The sequence below is a fragment of the Diorhabda carinulata genome, chromosome 6 (assembly GCF_026250575.1).
Source record: "Diorhabda carinulata isolate Delta chromosome 6, icDioCari1.1, whole genome shotgun sequence".
In the NCBI taxonomy this organism is placed as follows: Eukaryota; Metazoa; Arthropoda; class Insecta; order Coleoptera; family Chrysomelidae; genus Diorhabda; species Diorhabda carinulata.
The window spans coordinates 1,872,492-1,898,895 of record NC_079465.1 but is presented as its reverse complement, the minus strand read 5'-3'; the positions used below and the strand labels follow the sequence as shown (position 1 = coordinate 1,898,895).

General features: G+C 31.3%; 3 protein-coding genes across 9 annotated transcripts; 2 read left to right on the top strand and 1 right to left on the bottom strand.

Annotated features, from left to right (window-relative positions):
* Positions 1–398: 398 nt before the first annotated feature.
* LOC130896000 (protein mesh) lies at positions 399–21,947 on the top strand. Of its 7 annotated transcripts, none has more exons than XM_057803720.1 (15): positions 399–500; positions 2,699–2,874; positions 8,085–8,204; positions 10,353–10,578; positions 10,652–10,776; positions 11,659–11,915; positions 11,972–12,278; positions 12,337–12,597; positions 12,659–12,975; positions 13,089–13,414; positions 13,469–14,076; positions 14,993–15,129; positions 15,808–15,995; positions 16,049–16,476; positions 16,974–18,015. In XM_057803720.1, exons 4-15 carry the CDS (start codon positions 10,358–10,360, stop codon positions 17,570–17,572), a joined length of 3,774 nt encoding a protein of 1,257 aa, XP_057659703.1. In that variant the 5' UTR covers positions 399–500; positions 2,699–2,874; positions 8,085–8,204; positions 10,353–10,357; the 3' UTR covers positions 17,573–18,015. The 7 variants fall into 7 exon arrangements, with proteins under 7 accessions (XP_057659703.1, XP_057659704.1, XP_057659700.1 ...); XM_057803719.1 differs by lacking the exons at positions 399–500; positions 16,974–18,015 and adding exons at positions 19,272–19,443; positions 20,439–21,947 and having other exon boundaries at positions 2,540–2,874; XM_057803721.1 differs by lacking the exon at positions 8,085–8,204.
* A 216-nt stretch (positions 21,948–22,163) lies between these two features.
* LOC130896002 (uncharacterized) lies at positions 22,164–24,427 on the bottom strand. The gene is made up of 3 exons (XM_057803725.1): positions 23,788–24,427; positions 23,402–23,639; positions 22,164–22,501 (listed from the first exon to the last, which is right to left on the bottom strand). Exons 1-3 carry the CDS (start codon positions 24,276–24,278, stop codon positions 22,256–22,258), a joined length of 975 nt encoding a protein of 324 aa, XP_057659708.1. The 5' UTR covers positions 24,279–24,427; the 3' UTR covers positions 22,164–22,255.
* Positions 24,428–24,642: 215 nt separating this feature from the next.
* Positions 24,643–26,372, top strand: LOC130895377 (malignant T-cell-amplified sequence 1 homolog). Its single transcript, XM_057802618.1, has 6 exons — positions 24,643–24,733; positions 24,785–24,937; positions 24,996–25,096; positions 25,148–25,281; positions 26,032–26,099; positions 26,250–26,372. Exons 1-6 carry the CDS (start codon positions 24,723–24,725, stop codon positions 26,329–26,331), a joined length of 549 nt encoding a protein of 182 aa, XP_057658601.1. The 5' UTR covers positions 24,643–24,722; the 3' UTR covers positions 26,332–26,372.
* Positions 26,373–26,404: the final 32 nt, after the last annotated feature.

Genomic DNA, 26,404 nt, shown 5'->3' with positions numbered 1-26,404 from the left:
TTCGTATTTTTCAGCCAATGATCAATTATCTATACACAAAAGAAATAAATTCTTTGTTTGTTCAAATCACATTACTCGAAATGACCTTTAGAAAAATATAAAATTTGAAACCTAGTAGTTTTAACCCTACTTGTAACCTATTACTTAAATGGCTGCAAATCTAACCAAATTTTTTTGTTTATTTATCTCTCCACAATTCTGATAGCGTTTTATTACATTTTCATAACTTCTTTCAGTGACAGATTAACACTCATTTTAATCAACGACTTCTATCGTTTGGATCGGTAATTAATAGTTTGATGTTTTTGATTCACGTGAAACCTCTATACTTTGATTTTATTTATGGCGAAAGTGTTTATGTTTTTACGATGCTGTCAAAATAATATCAGTCAATCTAAGAAAACAGCTGATTTACGTCAAACAATTGATTTTTATCGTATGACACTGTGTTAGTTTTTTTTGGTTTTCCAGTAGTGAGAGTTGTTTTCTATTATTTCATGGTATTAGTTTTTTTTTAAATTAGTCTGCGAGTGCAAGTATTTGTTTAACCCACGGCGGGCTTTGTTTAATGAGCATCAGCTGATTTTAACAATTCGTTAGATAGAAATTTTGGAGAAAAGGAAACCATTTCATTCGATGTTTATGGAAAGTATTAACGCACTTAGGATCTCAAATTGTTTCTTATCTTATTAGACGCTATGAAAACCAACATTAACCGGTTAATTATCCTTTACAACCTAATTAAATTTTCTTCGTGATGATTATGAGTATTTCGGCTGTGTATACTTCAAGTTTTAGTATTAAAACAAGAAAAATTGGAAAAAATATATTATTCGCGTATTTAGAATATTATACAGTAATTAAATATTTTTTTATATTTGTATTAGTACAAAAAACCACTCGATTATATAGGTTATAAAAAGAGTTATAGGCAAAAATGAAATTGAAAGTACCAAAATTGTGTTTCGCAAAGAAAAATTCATTTAAGAACAATATTTGAAGGCAAATTAATTGTTTAAAAATAAGTTTTTCAATATGGGGATGTAACACAAAATCAGATGGCATAACAAATAACAAAAGATGATAGTAAATGAATTTACAGGCGTTCTGTTCTGATTCTCAGTACCTATATTTAATAATATCCCATTTTCGAAGATATTAGAACTTTTTCCTCGAGGTTCTCACGCTTTTTCTACCATTCACATCGTCTCTAACGAGGCAATGATCGAGCAGAAGTTTTTTTTCCTTAGCTATACATTTAGTTCATTCAGTTTGTTATTGATGTGACATCTAATGATGCCAGACGAAGGTTCTGGTCCAAAATATTGATTTTATTATCCAGGTTATCTATTCCTTATTGTTTAGTATAACCTGATGACCTTGTAGCCACTTAAAGGTTACTGAAATGTATGTAAATGCGTTTTCTATGTGTGTGTCTGAGAAAAGTTTGATAACTGACCATATATTAGAAGAAAAAGAAGAAGAAATACGTCAATAGATTTATTAGTCCGACCTAAAATGTCCGCAATTGAAATATTTATAATTATTAATAAAACATACAAAATTTCACAACAAAAATTATGCGACAGTTAATCATATCTTCAAGTTATCATAGTTCAAATATATTAATCATTGCTACAATTTTGTAATCGTATAAATAATAAAATTTGATAAACATATTAGAATTTATACAGCTTCGTTTTTATTTCAAACAATAAACTTTTATAAAACATATTGGCAATAAAACGTCTCTAATAATTTTAAATACACTCTAATTTATCTTTTTTTTTTTGCTTAATGGCTCTATCTATATCAAAATGTCTTTTGAATGACAAAAAGTCATTTGACCCCAATCGTATAACCTCCGAGGCGGCGATGAACTTCTCATTCAACTCAAATATCTTCTCATCAAATGATTTTTTCAATTTGAAACAAAAAAAAAGCACGCAGGACCAAATCTGGAGAATACGATGGATATAACAGCTGTTTTTATCAATTATTCCGTCTTTTTCGAGCTGGAACTTCAAGAAACGCTACACCAAGGATGGGTTCTGATGTGTATTGTCTATGCTGTCCTCATGGGTGTTGTTTTTATTGTTTGTCGGTTGGAGTCCACTGTTTTGACTGTTTCTTGGTGTCTGATGTGTTCTACTGGAACCATGGGTGATCAAGCTCCATACCCACGACTATATGAAACTAAGAAAGAAATTTATTAACTTCCCTGGCTGTTATTTTCGTAAACAACCACTGGATTTAAATGTAGTAGCTCTGTTTTATGAATGAATGAATGAGAAAGTTCATTAACATTTAAAACAAAAAAAAAATGATGTAGTCATCAGGTAATGATACACACAGTATCCGAATGACTAAAAGCAAATAATATATAAATATATTCCGAGTATTATCTACTATAAAATAATATTCTCGTGAAATATATGTGACACAGGTAGAATTAACCTGTTTATACCCGTACCTTTATCTGAGATAAAATTATCGCATATTTATCCTTATTTTATTAAATGTGTCGTTAAAAGATAAGATATTTTATCTTGTTTGAGAACAGTACTGACAAACAGGTTATTCGCTAGCGATCGAATCCAAACTAAGCTATTAATGTGAATAAAATCGCCCGAAAAATGGGGCGAAGCGCGAATAAATTAATTTACTGCAAATATTTTATATTAATATTGTTGTTTAGTGTTGTTAACGCCGAGGATGTCACCGTTAGTGACGTTGGAAATACCGTTTTTAAGAAAATAGACGACGTAGAGATATTAGCTCCGCTCGTAGGTCCGGGTAGGGCGTCTGACGATGAAAAACCAGCTGCCGAAGAAGAAGAAACAGATGACGATACCGATGAAAATCCAACTTATGGTAAATATATTTTTTTTAATAGCGTAAATTGTACTAACAAAAATATTAACGATAATCAAGGGAAAAATAATACAAAAGTATACGGGTATTGTCAAAAAATTAATATTATATACGGGAAATATCAAAAACGAAATTTTTTCGATCGTTTATTACGGATCTAATCAATTTTTTTAATATTACAAGTTTCCTATCCCAAATCTAAAATCGACACTCGAAATTACACGTTTCAATAACCAAATTAACGTCTTCAGAGACCTAACCTCTTCGTTAATTAACCTTACAAATGTCGGCCATTTTGTTTATCGGAAAGAACCAGAAGTCACGTGATATAATTTTGATTCAAACAGAATCATGCTGATACCTGACAAACCTTCTATAAAGTTTGGTTTTAAGGTCTGTAATATCGAGTACTTGATTAAGATATTGTGGATAGCTATGCAAACAAACGATGCAGTCCGCAATAGTGCATTAAATGCAGGAAAATAACTTATTTGGGACATATAATGCGTGGTATTTGGTATCATCCAGTTGATTATGATGGATAAAGTTGAGGAATTGAAAGTATTTTGGTTAAAGAATATTATAGAATGGATTGGATCGAGACAGAGAGAATTTTGCCAGGCTGATCTCCCTGGGACTTGATACGGCACGTTAAGAAGAAAGATAATGTGTTAATTGATCTAATCTATACACCAATAAGAAAGGAAACTATGGTAGATACTTTCGCAGATGATGATGTCCAAGTATATCTTGCAAAACAGCGTCTTCAAAATAAGAAAAGTGGTTTCAAAATTGGCGTTTATGTAAGCAAAATAATCCATGTTATCTTTAGAAACTCTCCTACACTAGATTTTGATTTGCGAGATTTTATTGGAACTCAAACTTGTAGCCATAGAGGTAAAATTTTTCTCAAATAAAATTGTTTGAAATTACATATTTTCCAATTTTGGACAATTTATATTTTAATTCTTGTTTATCAGTTGAAATTTTGCAAGTTTGGGATGCCAAAAGCTAATAACACGCTTTTTGAGCAAAAGTTGACAGCCATTTTGATCTTATTAAGAAAATGGCAGATAGAAAAATGTGAAAGAAAATCCCATCGATGGGAAATATCCACCACAAGCTGATAACACGCTTTTTGAGCAAAAGTTGACAGCCATTTTGATCTTATTAAGAAAATTGCAGATAGAAAAATGTGAAAGAAAATCCCATCGATGGGAAATATCCACCACAAGCTGATAACACGCTTTTTGAGCAAAAGTAAACAGCCATTTTGATCTTATTAAGAAAATGGCAGATAGAAAAATGTGAAAGAAAATCCCATCGATGGGAAATATCCACCACAAGCTGATAACACGCTTTTTGAGCAAAAGTTGACAGCCATTTTGAACTTATTAAGAAAATGGCAGATAGAAAAATGTAAAGGAAAATCCCATCGATGGGAAATATCCACCACAAGCTAATAACACGCTTTTTGAGCAAAAGTTGACAGCCATTTTGATCTTATTAAGAAAATGAGAGATAGAAAAATGTAAAAGAAAATCCCATCGATGGGAAATATCCACCACAAGCTGATAACACGCATTTTGAACAAAAGTTGACAGCCATTTTGATCTTATTAAGAAAATGGCAGATAGAAAAATGTAAAGGAAAATCCCATCGATGGGAAATATCCACCACAAGCTGATAACACGCTTTTTGAGCAAAAGTTGACAGCCATTTTGAACTTATTAAGAAAATGGCAGATAGAAAAATGTAAAGGAAAATCCCATCGATGGGAAATATCCACCACAAGCTAATAACACGCTTTTTGAGCAAAAGTTGACAGCCATTTTGATCTTATTAAGAAAATGAGAGATAGAAAAATGTAAAAGAAAATCCCATCGATGGGAAATATCCACCACAAGCTGATAACACGCATTTTGAACAAAAGTTGACAGCCATTTTGATCTTATTAAGAAAATTGCAGATAGAAAAATGTAAAGGAAAATCCCATCGATGGGAAATATCCACCACAAGCTAATAACACGCTTTTTGAGCAAAAGTTGACAGCCATTTTGATCTTATTAAGAAAATGAGAGATAGAAAAATGTAAAAGAAAATCCCATCGATGGGAAATATCCACCACAAGCTGATAACACGCATTTTGAACAAAAGTTGACAGCCATTTTGATCTTATTAAGAAAATGGCAGATAGAAAAATGTAAAGGAAAATCCCATCGATGGGAAATATCCACCACAAGCTAATAACACGCTTTTTGAGCAAAAGTTGACAGCCATTTTGATCTTATTAAGAAAATGAGAGATAGAAAAATGTAAAAGAAAATCCCATCGATGGGAAATATCCACCACAAGCTGATAACACGCATTTTGAACAAAAGTTGACAGCCATTTTGATCTTATTAAGAAAATGGCAGATAGAAAAATGTAAAGGAAAATCCCATCGATGGGAAATATCCACCACAAGCTGATAACACGCATTTTGAACAAAAGTAAACAGCCATTTTGATCTTATTAAGAAAATTGCAGATAGAAAAATGTAAAGGAAAATCCCATCGATGGGAAATATCCACTACAAGCTGATAACACGCTTTTTGAGCAAAAGTTGACAGCCATTTTGATCTTATTAAGAAAATTGCAGATAGAAAAATGTAAAGGAAAATCCCATCGATGGGAAATATCCACCACAAGCTAATAACACGCTTTTTGAGCAAAAGTTGACAGCCATTTTGATCTTATTAAGAAAATGAGAGATAGAAAAATGTAAAAGAAAATCCCATCGATGGGAAATATCCACCACAAGCTGATAACACGCATTTTGAACAAAAGTTGACAGCCATTTTGATCTTATTAAGAAAATGGCAGATAGAAAAATGTAAAGGAAAATCCCATCGATGGGAAATATCCACCACAAGCTGATAACACGCTTTTTGAGCAAAAGTTGACAGCCATTTTGATCTTATTAAGAAAATTGCAGATAGAAAAATGTAAAGGAAAATCCCATCGATGGGAAATATCCACCACAAGCTAATAACACGCTTTTTGAGCAAAAGTTGACAGCCATTTTGATCTTATTAAGAAAATGAGAGATAGAAAAATGTAAAAGAAAATCCCATCGATGGGAAATATCCACCACAAGCTGATAACACGCATTTTGAACAAAAGTTGACAGCCATTTTGATCTTATTAAGAAAATGGCAGATAGAAAAATGTAAAGGAAAATCCCATCGATGGGAAATATCCACCACAAGCTGATAACACGCTTTTTGAGCAAAAGTTGACAGCCATTTTGAACTTATTAAGAAAATGGCAGATAGAAAAATGTAAAGGAAAATCCCATCGATGGGAAATATCCACCACAAGCTAATAACACGCTTTTTGAGCAAAAGTTGACAGCCATTTTGATCTTATTAAGAAAATGAGAGATAGAAAAATGTAAAAGAAAATCCCATCGATGGGAAATATCCACCACAAGCTGATAACACGCATTTTGAACAAAAGTTGACAGCCATTTTGATCTTATTAAGAAAATGGGAGATAGAAAAATGTAAAGGAAAATCCCATCATTGGGAAATATCCACCACAAGCTGATAACACGCTTTTTGAACAAAAGTTGACAGCCATTTTGATCTTATTAAGAAAATGGCAGATAGAAAAATGTAAAGGAAAATCCCATCATTGGGAAATATCCACCACAAGCTGATAACACGCTTTTTGAACAAAAGTTGACAGCCATTTTGATCTTATTAAGAAAATGGCAGATAGAAAAATGTAAAGGAAAATCCCATCGTTGGGAAATATCAACCACAAGCTAATAACACGCTTTTTGAACAAAAGTTGACAGCCATTTTGATCTTATTAAGAAAATGGCAGATAGAAAAATGTAAAGGAAAATCCCATCATTGGGAAATATCCACCACAAGCTGATAACACGCTTTTTGAGCAAAAGTAAACAGCCATTTTGATCTTATTAAGAAAATGGCAGATAGAAAAATGTAAAGGAAAATCCCATCGATGGGAAATATCCACCACAAGCTGATAACACGCATTTTGAGCAAAAGTAAACAGCCATTTTGATCTTACAGCCAAAGAGGCATAGTTTTTCTCAAATAAAATTGTTTGGAATAACATATGTTTCAATTCTGGACAAATTATTTTTTTAATTCTTGTTTATCAATTGAAAGTTTCAGTATATGTGTTCAAATTTTTTGCAAAAATCCTTACGAGATTTTCGGATCTTCACTATGCTCAAGAATAGTTAAAAATAGTTTTTTAAAAAACCCTCCTTCCACTTACAAACAGTCTTCGACGATTTCAAAGTTTCGTTCTAGTTTGAAACAAGTATTGGTGGTATCAACGTATTTGTTATTCTCAATTAGTTTCCAGGCATTTTATTGTCCTATAAAAAAAATATTTCACCAGATACATTCTTCACACTTGTATCAAATCCATATTTTCCCAAAAATAAGGAACATACCGATAGAAATATGTACGTGGTCGACGTTAAGACAATTTTTTTACGAAAATCTTTTCCAAATGTTCAAAACATGAAGCTGTTGGCTATAATAAGATACTTGTTTCTTATTAAACTTATTTTTTTGATTCAATCATATCTCTCGAGAGGCTGTGACAACAAGAAGACTTTCCGCAAGCTCTAAACGTTTATCTCTGATACTCAGACGATTCGGAGCTAGCGCAAGGAGCTGTCCTGGTCATTTCTCCTCCAAAATGCAAGTTTCCTTTTCTCTAGGAATATCAATGGCTTAAGAAACAGACAATCCAGAAGATTCATACCATTATCAGCTAAGAAGTCTGAAGAATCACTCGTGACGACCAGAAACGACATAAAAGAAAAGACTTGGATTGATAACTGAATTATTTCATCATATATCTCAAAATTAGTATTTTTCTTTGTACTAGTTTCAACTTTTACAGTGTAGACATCATTTTTATTAACATATTTTCAAATTTCTTCGCTCCAGATGGCTTCGTCTTCATATTAGTACATTTCAACTACGATTTAGGGTTGTACGAAACATAATTATTCTTTAGTTGGCTTTCTGAATTTAAGAGACATGTTTTTTTGTACATTGTTGTGATATATATATATATATATATATATATATATATATATATATATATATATATATATATATATATATATAGATATTGAATTTATACTTTTTAGTGGTACCTTTTAATTTTTGTAGATGTAGATAAAAACCCTTCTGTGGTAGGTTTAGACAATAGACAAACTAACTCTTCTGGGTGGACCCATCAGACAGTTAACAAACTAGGAAAATATACCAGCTATTATGGCGCTGATTATGGTTAGTTTTTACATGAAAAAAACACGCTTTATAACGCTTACTAATGCTTATACATATTGCACACTAATTTGTTCATTGCAATCCTTTCCAAATAATTCCTGCACCTTTCCTATTTCAATTATTCTAATAATACTTTAAAATATGTCAAATCTACTGTCATAAAGTTTGACATTTGACATAGTGAACGTACTCAAAACGTATTTTCGTAACATGAAACGTTCAACGATGAAGAACCATCTGTCGGAACCGTTCTATTAGAGCAACTTGAACTGTCAGTTCTAATTGGTACACCAAATAGTGTACAAAAAAGTAAAGAAGATAATAAATTTTGAAAAACTGATAAAGAAGAAGAGAAACACAAGTTCCTTGGGTTGTTTGTGGTTTTGATGAATGCATTATTGTTAGAATGATAGATAAAAGAAAGAAATGTCCGACAAATAAACGTCTCTCAGTAGAATGTGACTAATAAAGAACGAATTCACGTTTATACATCTGCGCATTTATGATATATGTTTTTTTTTGCAACAAGATTGTTATAAACAAGTTTACAATGATAATCATAAGCTTAAAGGGAAAAAAATTACTGATAAACGATAAATTCAGTGAAACGGTTTTGCGTAACATAAAAACATCGTATCAATAACTTTTGTCTATGTCTTATCTAGATTTTTATATTTATCACCTCTAGTTGAATATATTTCATATTTGACGCCATTTTACTTGGGCGCGGTTACTACAAACAAATAACAAATGTTTGTTTTATTGGAATATTCTTAAAACGATTTCAGCAACAAATTCTTCTCTAAAATAAAAGAAGAAGAAACTAATACAATTTTGACAGCTTAAAACCAAATTATAACATATTTTCTAAAGACTAACGATTGCAATAATTCTAATAACTGATTATAGTGATCATCAATATATGTGACATGTTAAAACCGAGTTTGAAATGAATGCCAAAAGTTACTAACACGCTTTTTGAGTAAAATTTGACAGCCATTTTGATCTTATTAGATAACCCTGACCTTTCTAATATTTCTCACTAACTAAAAGACCTGTATAAAAAGTAATTTATCATTAAATGTATCTACGGACAGAATTTAAACCGAAATAGTTCAAATACACCTACTTTTTTGTTATCTATGTTTGTTTTATTATTCATTAATCGAGATAAAAAAATTTCGTGTCTTAAATACGTGACCTCGCTATTATTACAAACAAAGTGAAGAAACTATAAAATTTAAGTCAAACTGACCTAGTTTTTGAGAAGCCTCATTAAGCATCGTAAAAATATTTTAATACGTCAAGTAATCACTTCAAATATACGGATCATACTCCGGTGTCCGATTCCAAAATCTTCTGTGACCTTATGAGATGTCATTTCGACCAAAAAACAAAATGGATGATTTAATAACAGTCAAGCTAGAGGACGACAACTGGAAATTCTGCAAAAAAGTCATAAAGACAACAGATAATCGATGATAACTAGTGTTAACACCAACTAGATGCCTTCAAATACCTTTGAGAAAGTCCCAAATTCATCAAGAAGGATAATAAAGTTCAATACAAAGTTTGTTTTCCTTTATGCATTGGATTGTATACCATAACTGGTTTTATGAAGGAACTGTGGAAGGACATGGAGTGGTTTTTCCACCAAGACATTGCTCTGGATTATTCCGCATTTTCTATAAAGTGCTTTCAGTTCTGCACCAGATTATTTCATTTCTATATGTTTCCTAAGGTAAAGTAAGAAGATTCGAGTCTGTTGAAGCTAAAAAAGCTACCAGCAAACTGGTGGAACTAACAAAGTTGATAATAAAAATGTGATATTCAATCATTAGTTTCTTCATCACTGACATTAATTAAAATTTATTGATTAAGATGCTTCCAAATTTGTACCAAATACTCTCATGTTTGTTGGTGATTGGTTGTACTATTTGCTGTAATTATATTTCAAAAGCTTTCATGCGTTATCTAAAGTTGATTCGAAGAGGTTTCTTTTCAACCAAACTGTATTGATACATCTACATTTATCGTGAGGATTATTAGTATTTTGAAGTAGTTGAAACCAACCTTTGAAGCAACTTTGAGCTTGTGACAATCAAAAATTATGTAACTGAAATTAATATCGATTTGTTTTGCTTGAAGATCCCATGACATCCGATATCGCGCCTCCGGATACTGACCAACGAGGCGGAACTCCGTATACCATAACCGCAGCTAGATTAGCCGAAATTCGTAAACATTTCATGTATCCATTCTACGATAAAGGCGGTAACTCTGATAATACCGGTGATTACCAAAAGGATATTCAAACATCGAATATTCAACTCCAAAAGATTCTGAATTTCCAAGTTCCTTTCTTCGGATTCAGGTAACGTTTAGCGATGAAACGTTTCAAAATTAGATCGAAAAATTGATATTAATATTATTTATTTCGATTTCAGATTTAACTACACTAGGATATCGGTTAATGGATATTTGGAGTTCAGCGATCCACCTCCAAATTATGATTATCCTTTGGTATTTCCTGTTAAAGACTGGCCGAAAAGAAATGATCCATCTTTCATTGGTGAGTAACCAGTGCTACCAAGACTATAATGAATTTTCTGTTCTGGTAGCATGAAAAACTGACTGAGTATATTCCTGGAGATCTTTCATTGACTCATGAGGTTCTGCATATTTTGCACTTTTTCTGTTTGCTTTTATGGTTCATGGTTACAATAATGAAATTGCGTGTGTGTGCGTGTTAAAAATATCAAGAATTAAAACATGTTATTGATGGAGTTCCCCGAAAAAAGTCATTTTTGATTGTTTATTTGCGAAAAATATGTGAGTTTTTCAATGTATCATGTATTTTAATTTGTCTTAGTCATTTTGGTAAAATTATTTCAATTTTTTGAACGTCATCTACTATATTTTGTTTTGTTTTCTTTATTTTTGTGAAATTACTTCAATTATTTCAGTCCCTGGACTTAAATACGTTGACTGAGTGTTTGTTGTTTTCCAAAAAGTTGTTTTTGTACCTTATTTTAGAAAATATTTCAGATTTTGAACGTTTAAAAGCAAAAACAAACATCATCTACTATATTTTGATTTGCCTTCGTCATTTTTTTAAAATTATTTCAATTAGTTCAGTTCCTGGACATTAATACGTTGACTGAGTGGTTGTTGTTTTCCAAAAAGTTGTTTTTGTACCTTATTTTTAAAAATATTCCAGATTTTGAAAGTTTAAAAGTAAAAACAAACATCATCTACTATATTTTGATTTGTCTTTGTCATTTTTGTAAAATTACTTCAATTATTTCAGTTCCTGGACTTTAATACGTTGACAGAGTGTTTGTTGTTCTTCGTTGTTCAGACTACTCTAAATATTTTTTACTCTGTATAACGTATCTTAACTTCTTTATAGAGAAACATTACTCAATAAGACATGTTTTCTTTCAATTTTCAGGTATTTTTTTCAGTAAAAGCACGATCGGTAACATTCGTGATACAGACATTGATCAAAGACTTCCGGGGGTCTATTTTAGAATGGAGAAAGATCTTAGAGGTAGACACGATAGATTAGGTGTTGAAATAAGGGAGAGACTCAAATGGGATATTAGAGAAGGTGTCATCGGGGCGACTACTTTTGATCCAAAACACGCCATAATTGCCACATGGAAAAATATAACCTTCGCGGGAGGTTTCGCTAATGCTAAATATAAGGTTAGAATCTGTTCGAAAAATAATTCAATTTATTAACATAATTTTGTATCTTGAAGACGAATACGTATCAAATGGTAATAGCAACCGATGAAGTCTTCACCTACGCCATTTTTAATTATCTCAATTTGGATTGGACAAGTTCCACCGAAGCTGGAGGTGATTCGCGAAACGGTGAAGGCGGTACCAACGCATTCGTAGGATTCAACGCGGGAAACGGTACTAGAAGTTACGAATACAAACCTTACAGTCAAGAATCCGTCATCAGAGATTTGACTGCTGTAGGTTTTGGTAATGGTTTTAATGGTAGACATATTTTTCGTATAGACGAAGATATTTTACTTGGTTCTTGCAACAAAGATATTGGTAAGCTGTTATTAAAATAACATAACCTCTAATTTTTAGTAATATCGTTTTCTTATAGATGGAGCTAACTTACCATTAAAATTCGCTCCAGAAAGTGGTAATATGTTAGGGGGAACAGTTGTCAACATCACGGGTCCTTGTTTTAATCGAGATGATAGAATAAGGTGCAAATTTGATCTTTCTAATGAAGTATTTGGTTACGTCGTTGATAAAAACAGAGCCATCTGTGTTCAACCTATGTTACTTACCGAAGGTTGGGTTAATTTACAGATAGCTGTAAATTCCGAACCGTTCAAATGGAAAGGAAAATACTATGTTGGTAAATACTAATAAATAAACTCGTTAATCTAATAGTAATTTTTTTTTATTCTATTTTTTAGAATCCCCTGCTAGTGCAACTCAAAAAATTTTCTTTAAGGATATGAAGTATCACGAAAAATCGCCTAGTGAAATAAGAATTACGTGGGAAAAGCAAAATTTGACGACGTCCGAAAACGCGAACGTTAGAATTTCTCTATGGGGCTATAGAGAAACAACCATGAGACCAACTTTTCTTTATATCACAGACATCACAGATAGCATTCAAAATACTGGTGAATTCACTATAGTTCCTTCGCAATACAGAAATAAGATCAATCCTTATTTGAATGATATCAAATTTGGATTTTTACAAATAAATTTGACAGACTCGATATCAGTAAGTTTATTAGTATTTGTATAAGTTACACATTTGGTTCGAGTACTATAAGCACGAACAGTTTTTGTTGTATATAAACAAACGCACCTAATTTTGACATTTGACATTTTTAGGTTAATACTTATACTACAGAACAAGCATCAGTAGAAATAGTACCTGTAATATGGAGTAGACCGATACCTCTAGGCTGGTACTTCCAGTTCCAATGGGAAACCTTGTATGGTAAAAACTGGCCGAAATATCTCTGCGACGATTGGATAAGAACCGATAGATACCTCAAAAATTTCGCTCACGAACTAGCTCAATGTCCCTGTACGGTGGAACAAGCATTAGCAGATAAAGGGAGATTTTTACCAGATTACGATTGTGATAAAGATTCAAATCCGATTTGTTATTATAATAATCAAGCCCTTCATTGCGTCAGAACCGGATCACCAACGTAAGTAAAAACGAAATTTTTCCTTTTGATGATAAATAATTTTTTATATTACAGTTTAGAAGGTTCCGAACAACAATGTTGTTACGACAAAAACGGCTACTTGATGTTATCTTACGATCAACAATGGGGTTCCAGTCCGAGACGATGCCACAACCTCGGTAACCTCCCTTACAATGAAGCTACGAAAGTACCAACTCTATCACAGTGGTTCAACGATATAGTGCCGAAGTACCTATGCTGCATTTGGCAAGAAGAACAAGCAGTAGGTTGTGAAACTTTAAGATTCGAAAGAAGACCTTCTCAAGATTGCGTAGCTTACCAAGCGCCGGGAATTGCTGGTGTTTACGGTGACCCGCACATCGTTACTTTCGATGATGTTGAATATACTTTTAACGGTAAAGGAGAATTCGCTCTCGTTAAATCGGTTAAGAAATCGGATAACTTCGAGGTCCAAGGAAGGTTCGAACAAATGGATCCTAATCGTTTAGGAGAAGTCAAAGCTACGCAACTAACGTCCATTGTAGCTAAAGGTAATAATACCATATCTGTTGAAGTTAGAAGGAGACCACTTGATGCTAGATGGAGGTATAGACTAGACGTTATAGCTGATAATAGGAGATTATATTTTGATAGACCATCTTTGAAATTTCAACATTTTCAAGGTGAGCATTAGATATTTTAGCCAATAGAAAAATATTGAGACAAAAAGTTTCCTAGTTGAATAGTTTTATTTAGTTTAGTCCATAAGGAAATTGTTTGGTGTTCATCTATGGTATGATAAAGGCTCTTCCAGTGAAAAGGGTCTCTATACTTCATTTAAGATCTATAATCTTTCTCTTTGTGATTGTATTAATTCTCATGTTCTTCTAGTCGTTTCTTCTATGCTTTTCGAGCTTTTCTGTGATGTATGATTTACCAGGATTATTAATATTTGATTTACCAGCATAACCCCAAAGGTCTATGCCATGGATTTTATCGTATACTTTTGAATTAAAAGCCTTGTCGTCCATAGTCAATTTAGATTCTCTTATATAACTGTTTGAAGCACAAATCAAGATAACGGATTGCATTCTATTTTTACAAATTAACTTTATTAAATTGTTTACATTTTGAGAATATTATAAACGCTTTTGTTAGAATGATTTAAGATTTGCACTTTATATTTGATTATAGTTTATGTTATTCTCATCATTAAATTCCCTTGCTAACTTCTTCCAATTTTTTTTATTTCCAAGTTACCGTATCACGATTTTTGAGCCTCGTCCCATCTTCCAAGAAGTACTGTCGCAGTTGCTGGGTCTTCGTGACTGGATAAAATAACTGTATCAACCGAAAATGTTTTTTATTTTCTGCAGTACTAATTAAAATAATGGCCCCAGAATACTGCCTTGTACCCCAGACTTCCATTGGTTCTGGTTGTGAATTGTCTGCTTGTTTAGTAAAACTTGAACGAAGGCTTCCATACCACACCTTGTCAAAAGCTTGATATATATCAAGGAATACTGATGGACAATAAAACAAAGAATAAATGGTAGTAACGTTTATTTTAATATGTAACTGTTTTCTTTTTATTTTCAGGAGTCACAATATACACGCCAACTTATATTTTGAATCAATCTGAAGTTTTGATCATGTTTGATAATGGTGCCGGTGTTGAAGTTGTGGATAACCAAGGATACATGAGTGCTAGAGTATTTTTGCCATGGACGTTCATTGTAAGTTGATTATAAACAAGTTTATATGAATACACATTTATTTTTAAATTTACATAACTTCAAATGAAAAAAATAATTATAAAACCTCGTATATTTGGCACTATAAGAGAACAACCCTGTATTTCAATAGATATTGTAATGTATAAAATGTTCCTATTTCGATTAATAAGTTTATATGAATTTATTATCTACATTATAATTTCTAACCTTACTTTTAAATTAATTTTCTTTCATTTTTTTAATAATATAATTTTTATCCATAACAAACCTTATACATAAAATTGCACCTACTAAAACCACACATACGAAGTTCGATATTAAAATAATTATGCAAATAATTCACTTTATATTACGCATCTTATAAAATGTAAACAACAAACACAAAAACAATGAATTTATACATACGATAAATCCTAACCAATACCACAGGGCTGCCAACGTGTAGAATGTAATATCCCCTGACATACAAGTATTGATTTCACTTACACTTTGGATATCAGTGATAGCAGTTGTCAAACTGTTGGTATTTGAGGTTCAATTTTACAAATTAAAATATATTAAACGCGTTGTTGCCACTTTGGTTAATATTAATTTTCATAAAAGATAATTATGATAATTAACGAGATATTATACGGGGTTATAAATAGTATTAATTTACTTTTAAATTTTATTTTGAAGAATAAAACAATCGGTTTATTCGGAAATTGGAGTTTCGATAAAGAAGACGATTTCACACTCCCAGATGGTTCGAAAGCAGCGATAGTTAGTAACATCAATGACATGGAAAGGGTGTACAACGATTTTGGAATTAAATGGATGTTGGACGATGTACTAGACCCAGTAAAAGGCAGATCATTATTCCATAGGTAACTAGTTTTTTCTAATAGTTTTCTTTGATTAAAATAATGAAATATTACAGAGAATTTGGAAAAACTGCTTCTGATTACAACGACAAATACTTCAAACCGCAATTTTTGATGTTACCCGAAGACATATTACCGTCGAATTATTCCGTCGAAAGGAATCGAACGTACGAATTGTGCCCAACGAAGATGTACGAATGTTACTACGATTACGCCATGACGTTAAACCGCGACCAAGCCCATTATACGCAAAATTATAAATCGACTATATACAAATATAAAGAAACGGCAAGAACCAAAATTACATCCTGTGGAGTTCTAGAAACTCCAAGATTTGGTAGAAAAAGTACCTTCTTGTTTGTACCTGGTACTAAAGTGACTTACGAATGTATACAAGATTTCGTATTAGTCGGAGATCCTAGAAGAGAATGTCGAGCTGATGGTACTTGGAACATTCCAGAATATGGTTACACCTACTGCTTACGTAAGTATCGAAATTTATGTGCACTTATTTCTACAGCTTAATATAAAGCTAAACTTTTTCGATGCATCATCCTGAGGCATGTCCCAAGTCTCTGAACATTCTAATTAACACTTTCCAAGATTATGTGGAGATTTAGAATCACTTCTAAATCAGCTGTTGGGCATTATTTCATGGCTTCGGTTGCACATATTCAAGCCAATGTTTGTACCTTCGAAATATTATTCCTTGTGGTATCCAGATTAGTTTTAGTACCCCAAACCACCGCCCCATATGTGATTATTGGTCTTACGATTGCTGTATACATCCACAGTAGAATCTTTGAATTACAACCCCAATTCCTCCCTGCGAAATTTCTGCACACCTTCAGAATTTTTGTGTCTTTAATGATTAGTTATTTGTGCTATTATACACAGTATGATTTTTTTTATTCTTTTCCATTTCATTCATTTGTAAATTCATCATCAGTTTATTTATAAACATGATTTTATTACCTGCAGGTGAAGAAGAATATTCCTCGCGTCAAGCAGCCATCACTTCCGGCATAGTCCTCGCAATACTCATACCATTAGTACTTTTAATAGTCTACGGAGCTTACAGAGTCTACCAAAGATTAACGAACAAAGACGCAAATTCCTGGCAATATCAAAACGTACAAAAACCTCAAACTCTCCAACAATTCAATAGAGGTTTGGATCCTTATCGAGAAGACGATGACGACGACGAAAAGTATCCTCAAAGCCCCGTATCTAGCCCTAGCGATTCAGATACGCTAAGTAAAAAAAGGAGAAGCTACGATAAGTCGTATAGAACGCACGAACCTTTAACCAACAGACCTAATTCGGAATTTGAAGAAAAACCTTTAGATCCGAACGATCCCACTTATGAAGACGTTGATAGAAGCTCTAGAACTGCTACGGGAAGTCCAACTAGTCCTACGTCTAGTATACAATATACAACGCCGTTTAACAGACCTGATGTTGTGAAAGGAAACAGCAATAAGAATTTGACTTATTCGGATCTTGATTACGCCCAACCGATCAAAGCACCAAAAGACAGATTCAGTGCTAGTCAGAGCAGTATTGTTACAGATGTTTAATGTTATAAAATAAGAAGAGGTGTTCAGTGTGTGGAGAGTCAAGAATTCATATCAATTTAAATAAAGTTTCACGTACTTCTGACGGATCGAAATTGGGAAAAACTGATACTGTGTTATGTAGTGGGGAATAAATCGAAAAGTTTATTGAGTAAATAAAAGAAATCGTGTTTTTTCAAATTATAAGGTTACTACTAATAATGTAAGTGCTCTACTTTGAGATCTTTGACCTCTATACATCGACATTTAATATCTAAACATTATATACATTAAAAAATATTTTTTATACAGTTTTTGTGAAAAATTATGACAAATAAAGTCACAGAAAAAATATTGGGAGCTACAAGGACGTAACGGTGCATTTGGATATAAAATTCCGTCTTTAAATATATTTGTATATTTTATTGAATAGTGTATTGAACAGTTAATAAAAAAGATGAGAGATATTGGAGACTTACTTGATTGAAAAAAAAAATGGAGAAGGATTTCACATGCCAGGGATGCTCTGAGCTACGTGGAAAATGGTATGAAAATTGCGAGGAAGTATCCCTGGAGTGTGGCGGATTTCTATCATTTTTTAACTTATTCCTGTATATATTTTTCCGATAATTGGACCTTTTCCAGTAAATATCCTCCGTTTTAGCTCTAAGAAAGGTGCGACGGCTATTAAAAAAAATCCAATAGACTACCTAAAATCACTAATAGGATATTTCAGAACTTAAATTCAAAAATTTCAGTTTGGTTTATTTTTGAAATAACTTTTTAATTCACATTTTCAAGTTTTTAACGTGTTACTGCTTATAAAGCATAGTTTTCAGAGGTTATCTTGTGAATAATGGACATCAGCTGATTTTGACATTAACTTGACAGTGTTGACATAGCCCGTAATGGGTGTGTTCTACCAAGCATTCACGAAAATTACAACCACGATCTTTCCCGTTTCATTTAATCCATAGCGTTATAATCGTAAAGTAAAATGGATTAAGAGGCGTTCTGAGCGTTAAGATCAATATTAACCAATGGAAAAACAGAAAAAATAGAGCGAAATTTTAACAGATTATGTTATAATTTGTGAGTTATTGAATTTTTTAGTGGAATGCTCAACTGATTTGCATTAAAGTAAAATCAAAACATCTTCTGCGGCGATAGTAAAATATCAAATAATGAGATAGATTCTCATGGTTGTCAATGGTCGTCGTGAACATTAGTCATGACGTCATGACGTTCTCGTCGTGACCACAACGATCGTAGTCGCCAAAAACAGTATTTCAGAACGCTTAGTGGAATGCATCAAGAATGGTATTATACCAAACTATATGGAACCTTTAAATATTTAAAATTCAATACCCTATCCCAAAAAAAACAGTAATTGTTAATTAAAATTCAATTCAAATCTTGATAAAGAAAATGTTTTATTGTTTCTCTTTTTAACAACTATCTTGGCAATGTCTACAGAGACATTACTTATGGTGTTGTTTATATAAGACAAACATCACAATATATTCAATTTAGAGTAAGAAGCCATTAATATAAAAATAGAAATGGTATTAACACAATATAACATCATAAGATGAGTTCAATTTTAAAGATACTAACATTTTTGATACAGAATCGAATAAAAAAAATTTTTTTTTGGTAATAAAAAAGATCTAAGGAATTTCATGTATGTATGTATGATTATTTTGGAAAAACTTTACAATAGGTCAACAAGAATATTCACAACGTCAAGCTGGTATAACTTCTGGTATAACTTTGGCAATTTTTATACCTATACTTTTATTATTCGTCTACATGGCATATCTATTTCTACGTAAAAAGCAGAAACAGCGAGAAGAAGAACAACTACAAGAGAAGAGTTATTTAGAACAACAGAGGTAAGTAGAAATGACAAACTTTACTATATATAGGGATGCGACAACAGAATATACTAATAAAAAGTAAAAAAAAAAATGGCAATTAGCGCGACTTGAACCTGGGACCGCCCGAATGTGAGCCTCGTACTCTAGCCACTTCACTACGGAGACCTTAATGATTAGTTTTTTTTACGCATTACTGCTTCAAGTAAAGTTTTACGCACTCGAAAGTGTGTCTAAAGAACTACTTTATACACAGCAGTAGAAAAAAAGCTTTATAATTTAATAAAACTATATCTTTATTTTTCTCAGTGTAGCGATTCAAGCTTCGCTCATTTAATGACAACGATTTTAACACTTCGTTCCACCGCTTCTATTTCACCTATACAACACGGAACGTACCCTAAATGCAAATTTAGTTGTTATTCAGTGAAAACAACAAAAACTTTATTTTATTTGTGTATAAGAAATTGCTTATATATAAATATATATATATATATATATATATATATATATATATAATATCTTTGGCCAAAAAAACACGAAAATAAAACACCAATATAAACATAATTTCAACGTAAATAACGCAATATTTGTTCCCTAAAACAAAATGACGGCTTGTTGTGTCTTCATCCCTTAATGACCTATTGGTACCTTGGATTAGATTTGTTTGTCCCATAATATTGATATACTTTATTTATACGTAATTATATATAAAATAAAATATTCATTTCGAAAGAAAAAACCTTAAAACAATCAATTCTCTCTGTACAAATAAAACAGAAGCTTTGACATGACAATCTGTAACATTTTAAGTCACGTGACTTGACATAACACAAGATGTGCGTTCTATTTATAACTTCCACTTTCAACGCATTCTGAATTTTGTGGAAGTGGAATTTCATAAGCCATGGAACGTACCATTATGAATGACATAATGACATAACGATGCTTTTTGGAGCAAGTTGGGGTAAAATTATTTCATAATTACTAATAAATTAAGTATATTACTATAGGAAAGCTCAAGAAGCAGCTACAAGAAAACTGACAGAAGCAGAATATAATTCTGAAGATGAGGATAATAACAGCAACATTACAAGTTCGGGAGTAAAGGAAACAACCGTATATTAAACATCTTGTGAATTTTTTTTCACATAGAGGCAGTTCTTGGAAAAATAATTGCCCGAATTCGAATCCCAAATTGTTTATGTTTAAATTTTTGTAATACTTTGTGGTTTTAATGTGTTGGATCAAGACGGAAGTTTATTTTACACGTAGTGAATGTATGTTTGTTTATACTTATAGTGCCTTAAATCGTAGATTTTTTATTCATATTTACCTTTAAGCTCTAATTAAATATGTTTCTCAATTTCTTCATATTCAAAAGATTTTAATGTTTCTACTGTAGAAATTAGTTTACTTACCTCATCATTGCTTTAAAAAAATGTTCATTACCAAGTGAGGGAGAACAAGATTGAAATAAATTTAGCTAATTTATGACAGTAACCTACCTGTTACCTATTTTTTTATATAATTTTGGATATAACAAGGTAATTAAGATGAAAAAATTGGAAACATGTATTTACTAGAATTTCATCTTTACCTATTTTGTTTAAATTGAATATTTAAACAGTTTCCTTGAGAAAAAAAATATATTTTAATGGGCTAAATACACTGATTTCCTAATCTCATTCACATACTGTATAATATCACACTAATAATATCTTTTATGTACCAAGAAGCATTTTATTCTAAATTTTCTGTATCCCTACCGATTTTGAGACATTCCTGGCAGTAATTGTAAACCTGTAACTCATATTTCAATTTCGCTCTCATCTTAAGAGTCTTCGATTTATATTTTTATTACATTCCTGTAGAATCTATTTTTGTTTTCCAAGTTGGGCGAAACTCTGGAGGTTGTCAATTGAAATATTTTTACTATAATGCTGTTCAAACATGTTTCTTAATCTAAATTTCATTTGTATTGTTATATTTAACACTAGATTGCCTAATAACCATTTTGACTGATTTTCAACTTCCCTGCTCCTTTCCATCTTTGTGGAAAGTCTGGATCATGAATTATGTTCCAAACGGAAACAACTGTCTTAAGTTATATTTTTTACCATTTGGTTCACTACAGTCAACCGTGTCATGTTCCAAACCCAAAAGTTTCTTTTTGCCAATTGGTTCATTTCAGCCGATAGTGTTATGTTCTAAATTGCATTAAATGCCAAAAATTTGTTTTTACGTATCGATTCATTATGTTTGATAATATCGTGTTCCAAAATGGTTAAAACTTGAAATTCAGTTGATTACAATCGAAATTATGTTCCAAACGTCATGAACTATCTCAAGTTGTATTTTTTACCATTTGGCTCATAACAGTTGGTAGTGTTATGTTACAAATTGAATTAAATGTCTGATTGTGTAATGATTTTTTTCGATACTTTTTTTATTTCTATATTTTTCATTTATTTTATGTTTAAATGTTGTATTGATAGTCTAATAAAGTTATGAATAAGTAACAGCGTTATTTATTTATCTTCCTCAATTATGACAGACCGTAAACACAGACAGTGAATATTTTCATGTTTCTTAAGAACCAATTATTAATATTTAAATATTGTGGATAGCAGAGTGAAAAAAAAAAAAATAGAAAAAGCATGAAAAAAATCCAAAAATTTTGAAAATCCAGATGTTTATGGTGATGACACTGTAAGGGACAATAAAATAGTTACAACCCCATTAAAAACGTGTAAATAAATTAAAATAGTCAATATAAAAGTGGTAATATATATATTTTTCTTTTTCCTATTGCTAATGAAAAATTCGTTTACTCGAAAAAGTCCACTACCTCTTGCAGTTCCCTTTCTCTGGCTTGTTCATGTGCCCATCTCTCTTCGGCCAATTTATCTGACAGGGACCATTTGAAGTGGTAAATTTTTTTACCGCATATTCCACAATGTTTGTTACCAAACGGAGGTTGTTTCATGTAATTGAAAAAGCACTCTTGATGAAACAAATGCCCGCAGTATATTCTCTCAATATGCTTGGGTGAATTTTCATCATTTTCAAGCAACTGAAAAGTGAATTATTATCAATAGAACCACGGGGTTACAACAACCGCAGAAAGGAATTTTATTCTTTAAATTAAAACCAAACAGGAATCTGTTCTATTCTATTTGTTCTGTTCCCCAAATAAACAGAAAATACGAAGCTATAATATGATATTTATTTGAAATAAGAGAGAAATTAATAAAGATAACTGGAACTTTATTGAGCACTATAATAAAAAACAATTTTAGAATTTAGATAGAGGACTACTTAGGAACGGAATTGGAGTTTTATTGAATCCTTTGAATGCAGTGGAAGATTGATAACAAAAACTCGAACGTCAAAATAAGTAAATCAGAAGTGACTACTGTACCACAATACAGTTAAAGAATATTCTGGAGTACCAACATCCGATCCACGACATTGACACAAAATAATGCTGAAAAGGGGTAGAGTAGTTAGATCCCTAGCAAAAATTCCAAAATTAGGATAAAAAAAGCAAATGATGGATATTTTCAGGAGTTCAAACTCTAGAAGAAGAGATACATAAGAAAACTCAAAAGTACAAAGTTTTATATGATTGGGTTATGTACATATGGCCTCAAATTTTTCAGAAAAAAACAGAAAAGAATGAAAAAAGCTGACAAACAAAACCAGAAGCAACAAAAAAGAACAAGGGGGGTAATCAACCCCAATAAAGTGATATGTAGGCACACAAAGTGTTAGCCATAATTAAATATTGGTGTTTTTAAAAAAAAAAAAAAATTTATCATTACTTATTACAGTTGCATACAATTTCTCAAGTTTTTATAGTTCTGGAATAGCTTAGTTGTTTTTTGTATAAAAATGTAGTTTTTCAAGTTTATTCATAAACAATTTGTTATCAAACTGTGTATAAACTTTTATAAGTTTGATTTATACAAACCTTTGGATCAGAAGGAAAACAAATTTTGTTACAAAATTGGCAATGTTCCCCTGGAAGTCTTTTTATGCAATCAACCAAAAATTCTACACACTTTTGAAGAGATGGAACAGGTTTAAATTCTGGTTCTCGAGGTTTTTTCTTTAAAGGAGGCTCTACACACTTTCTAGCAATTTCCTGAGCTTGAGAAATTATATAACGTTGCAAAGCTGGAGAGAAGTTTGTATTAACTTGCTGTAATCTAAAATTAATTATAATCATCAAAATCCCTAACATGCAAATCATACAAAATAAACTAAATATTTGTAATTTTATCATTATTTCATTAGTACTGAAAGCAAAAGTTTATCAGTTTTTAATATACTTTAATAGAGTTTTACTAAACTTACTCTACAGCTGATAAATAATAATTATCTGGAACAAAAATTCTGCAAGTTAAATAATACTCTTCGTTTTTGAGGTTAAAAACAACAGTTGAGCTTTTTTGTTTTAATTTTAGTTCGTCGGCTTGGAATAACTTCCGGATATTACTTATTTCATCGTAACAACAAGAGAGAGGATTTTCGTCAAGGAAATTACGTAAAAATTTTATGGTATTAAGCACCTGGGGCTTCCCCAAATACTTTTTTATTTCTTGTTCGCAAACATCGGTAAGTTTTAGTAGTAACTTGTCGGACAACGTTTTGCTCTTTAGCTCTAAAAGCAACAATGTTTTCGGGTAGTCATCTCTAAATTGAATACACACAACAAGTTTTTTATAGTCTGTTCTTTTTATTTCTGCCCGAACCATTGTCCGCACACAAGACACGAGTTTTGTACCTGGGACGACATGTTCACAAAGTTTTCTGACTTCTGATAGCTCATCATCGATTAATCCCATTAATTAGAATGAAAAATTGAATCAAGACAATTTTAATGTTGAAATTTTGGACGAGTTTACAATATTTTTTTGTAAATAAAAATATTATTGTCCTCTTTATGCACCAAATCTCAAAACACATGAATTATGTTGGTTTCGAATTATTCATCTTCTCTTTTATGCAGTTTCTGGATGTCATAATCTTTAAAAAAACTTCTGCATTTGATTAAATAGTATTAACATGGTAATAATGAAAAGGACCACTAATTTAAAAAATAATTATAATTCAAATTTGTCAAATCTAGGTAAAATTTACTAAAAATCATCTCTAATTACAAGGGTTGAAGCCGCTAGTAAAAGATCAAAAGATTAATCCACGAAGAAGAATATTGACATACAATTTAAGTTTTTATTAACTGTTTCTAACCTTTTTCCGAAAGTAATTTGTAAAATATTTTTAGAATAATGTTCAAAAAGTATGTGGCGTTGTAAATTTTTGTAACAGCAATTAAACAATTTTTTTTTAGATTCGATGAAAAAGAAAGTATTTCTGGAGTGTTACAACTCAAATCGTCTGTTCAAAAAGCAATTCGATCTAAACTGGTTGAATCTTACCCTTATTTGGAAAATTATATAGACGTTATTTTACCGAAAAAAGATACTCTTAAAATAATAAAATGGTCAGTATAAACATTTTGAACTTCTTATACTTATCTCATAGCATGAAATTTATTCTAGCCACGACCATATAGAAATAGTAGTCAATTCAAATGGAGATTTATTATTTTTCCGCCAAAGAGAAAGTCAATGGATGCCAACTTTAAGACTTCTACATAAATGTAAGTTGTGCAATTATTATCAAATTTTAAACTAATTTAGTATCATTTCAGATCCTTTCTTTTTACCTATGCAGCAAGTCGATAAAGGTGCCATAAGATTTGTTCTTAGTGGAGCAAATATTATGTGTCCAGGTTTAACATCTCCTGGAGCTAAAATGACTGATGTACCAAAAGATACCATAGTGGTAACTATGTTTATATACTTGAACTCATATTCTAATCCACCGATGTATACATTTTTTTAATTTATGTGTGTTATTTAAGCACGCTTATCAATAGAAGTTATTAAAAAAATTAATATTTAGGAAATTTTAGGAAGTAATTATAGAAAACTTTATTTAAAAGACAGTCGAGGAAAAAAACAGAGTTTTAAGTTTTAAGGCTCTGAATGAAATTCCCTATTGATACCTGTGTTGCTAAACATATCATTTTGGGTTAAAAAGGAACTAAAACAGTTTTTTGAAAAAATTATAACCGGGAAAATGTTTTATGGAGGCAATTTTTTGGAATAAAAATTTAATAATTACAATTTCTTTAATTCCTTGGCTGTAGTACCATTTTGGAAAGTGGAACACAAAAACATTCCTTTGGGAGGAATCCACTTATTAAATCTCTCATTTTCCTACTTTCAATCCTCGTATATCAGTTATAGCCACATTTAGGACATTACCAATTTTCTTATAATCAAAATGATCCTTTAAAAATGTTCCTTGAAAATTTAAGCTCAAATTTTAAAAATTTTGATCTTTTCATCAACAAATGGGGAATGCATTATATAAATCAAGCTTTATCCTAATTTTAATGAAGCACAACGTTCCTATTTCTTGTACCAATTGTAAATTAGAAGAAAGCAAATAAATCAGTTATGTATGGTGTTTCATAAACAGCTAGTCCCTCATTCCAATACTTTGAAAATGTATGAATACCATTTTTAGGCTATTATGGCTGAGGGTAAAGAACATGCCTTAGCAATTGGAAGAACTACCTTATCTACTGAGGATATGTAAGTAAATCTTCCAAATAACTAAATTTTTTTAGATTTCAGTATACCTTCAATTCCGTACTATTTTCTTATATTAAATAATCAAATCGAACAATTTCTATGCCTATTAATTACTCTGTTTTTTTGACTATTATATTAATTTTGTTTTAGAGCCAAGATAAATAAAGGCATTGGTGTAGACAACTGCCATTACTTAAATGATGGATTATGGCAAATGAAACCGGTTAAATGAATTATATATTTAAAAAATGTTTTTTAATAAAATATTCTCCATATTAAATCCAGTTTTTATATGTTGGACATAT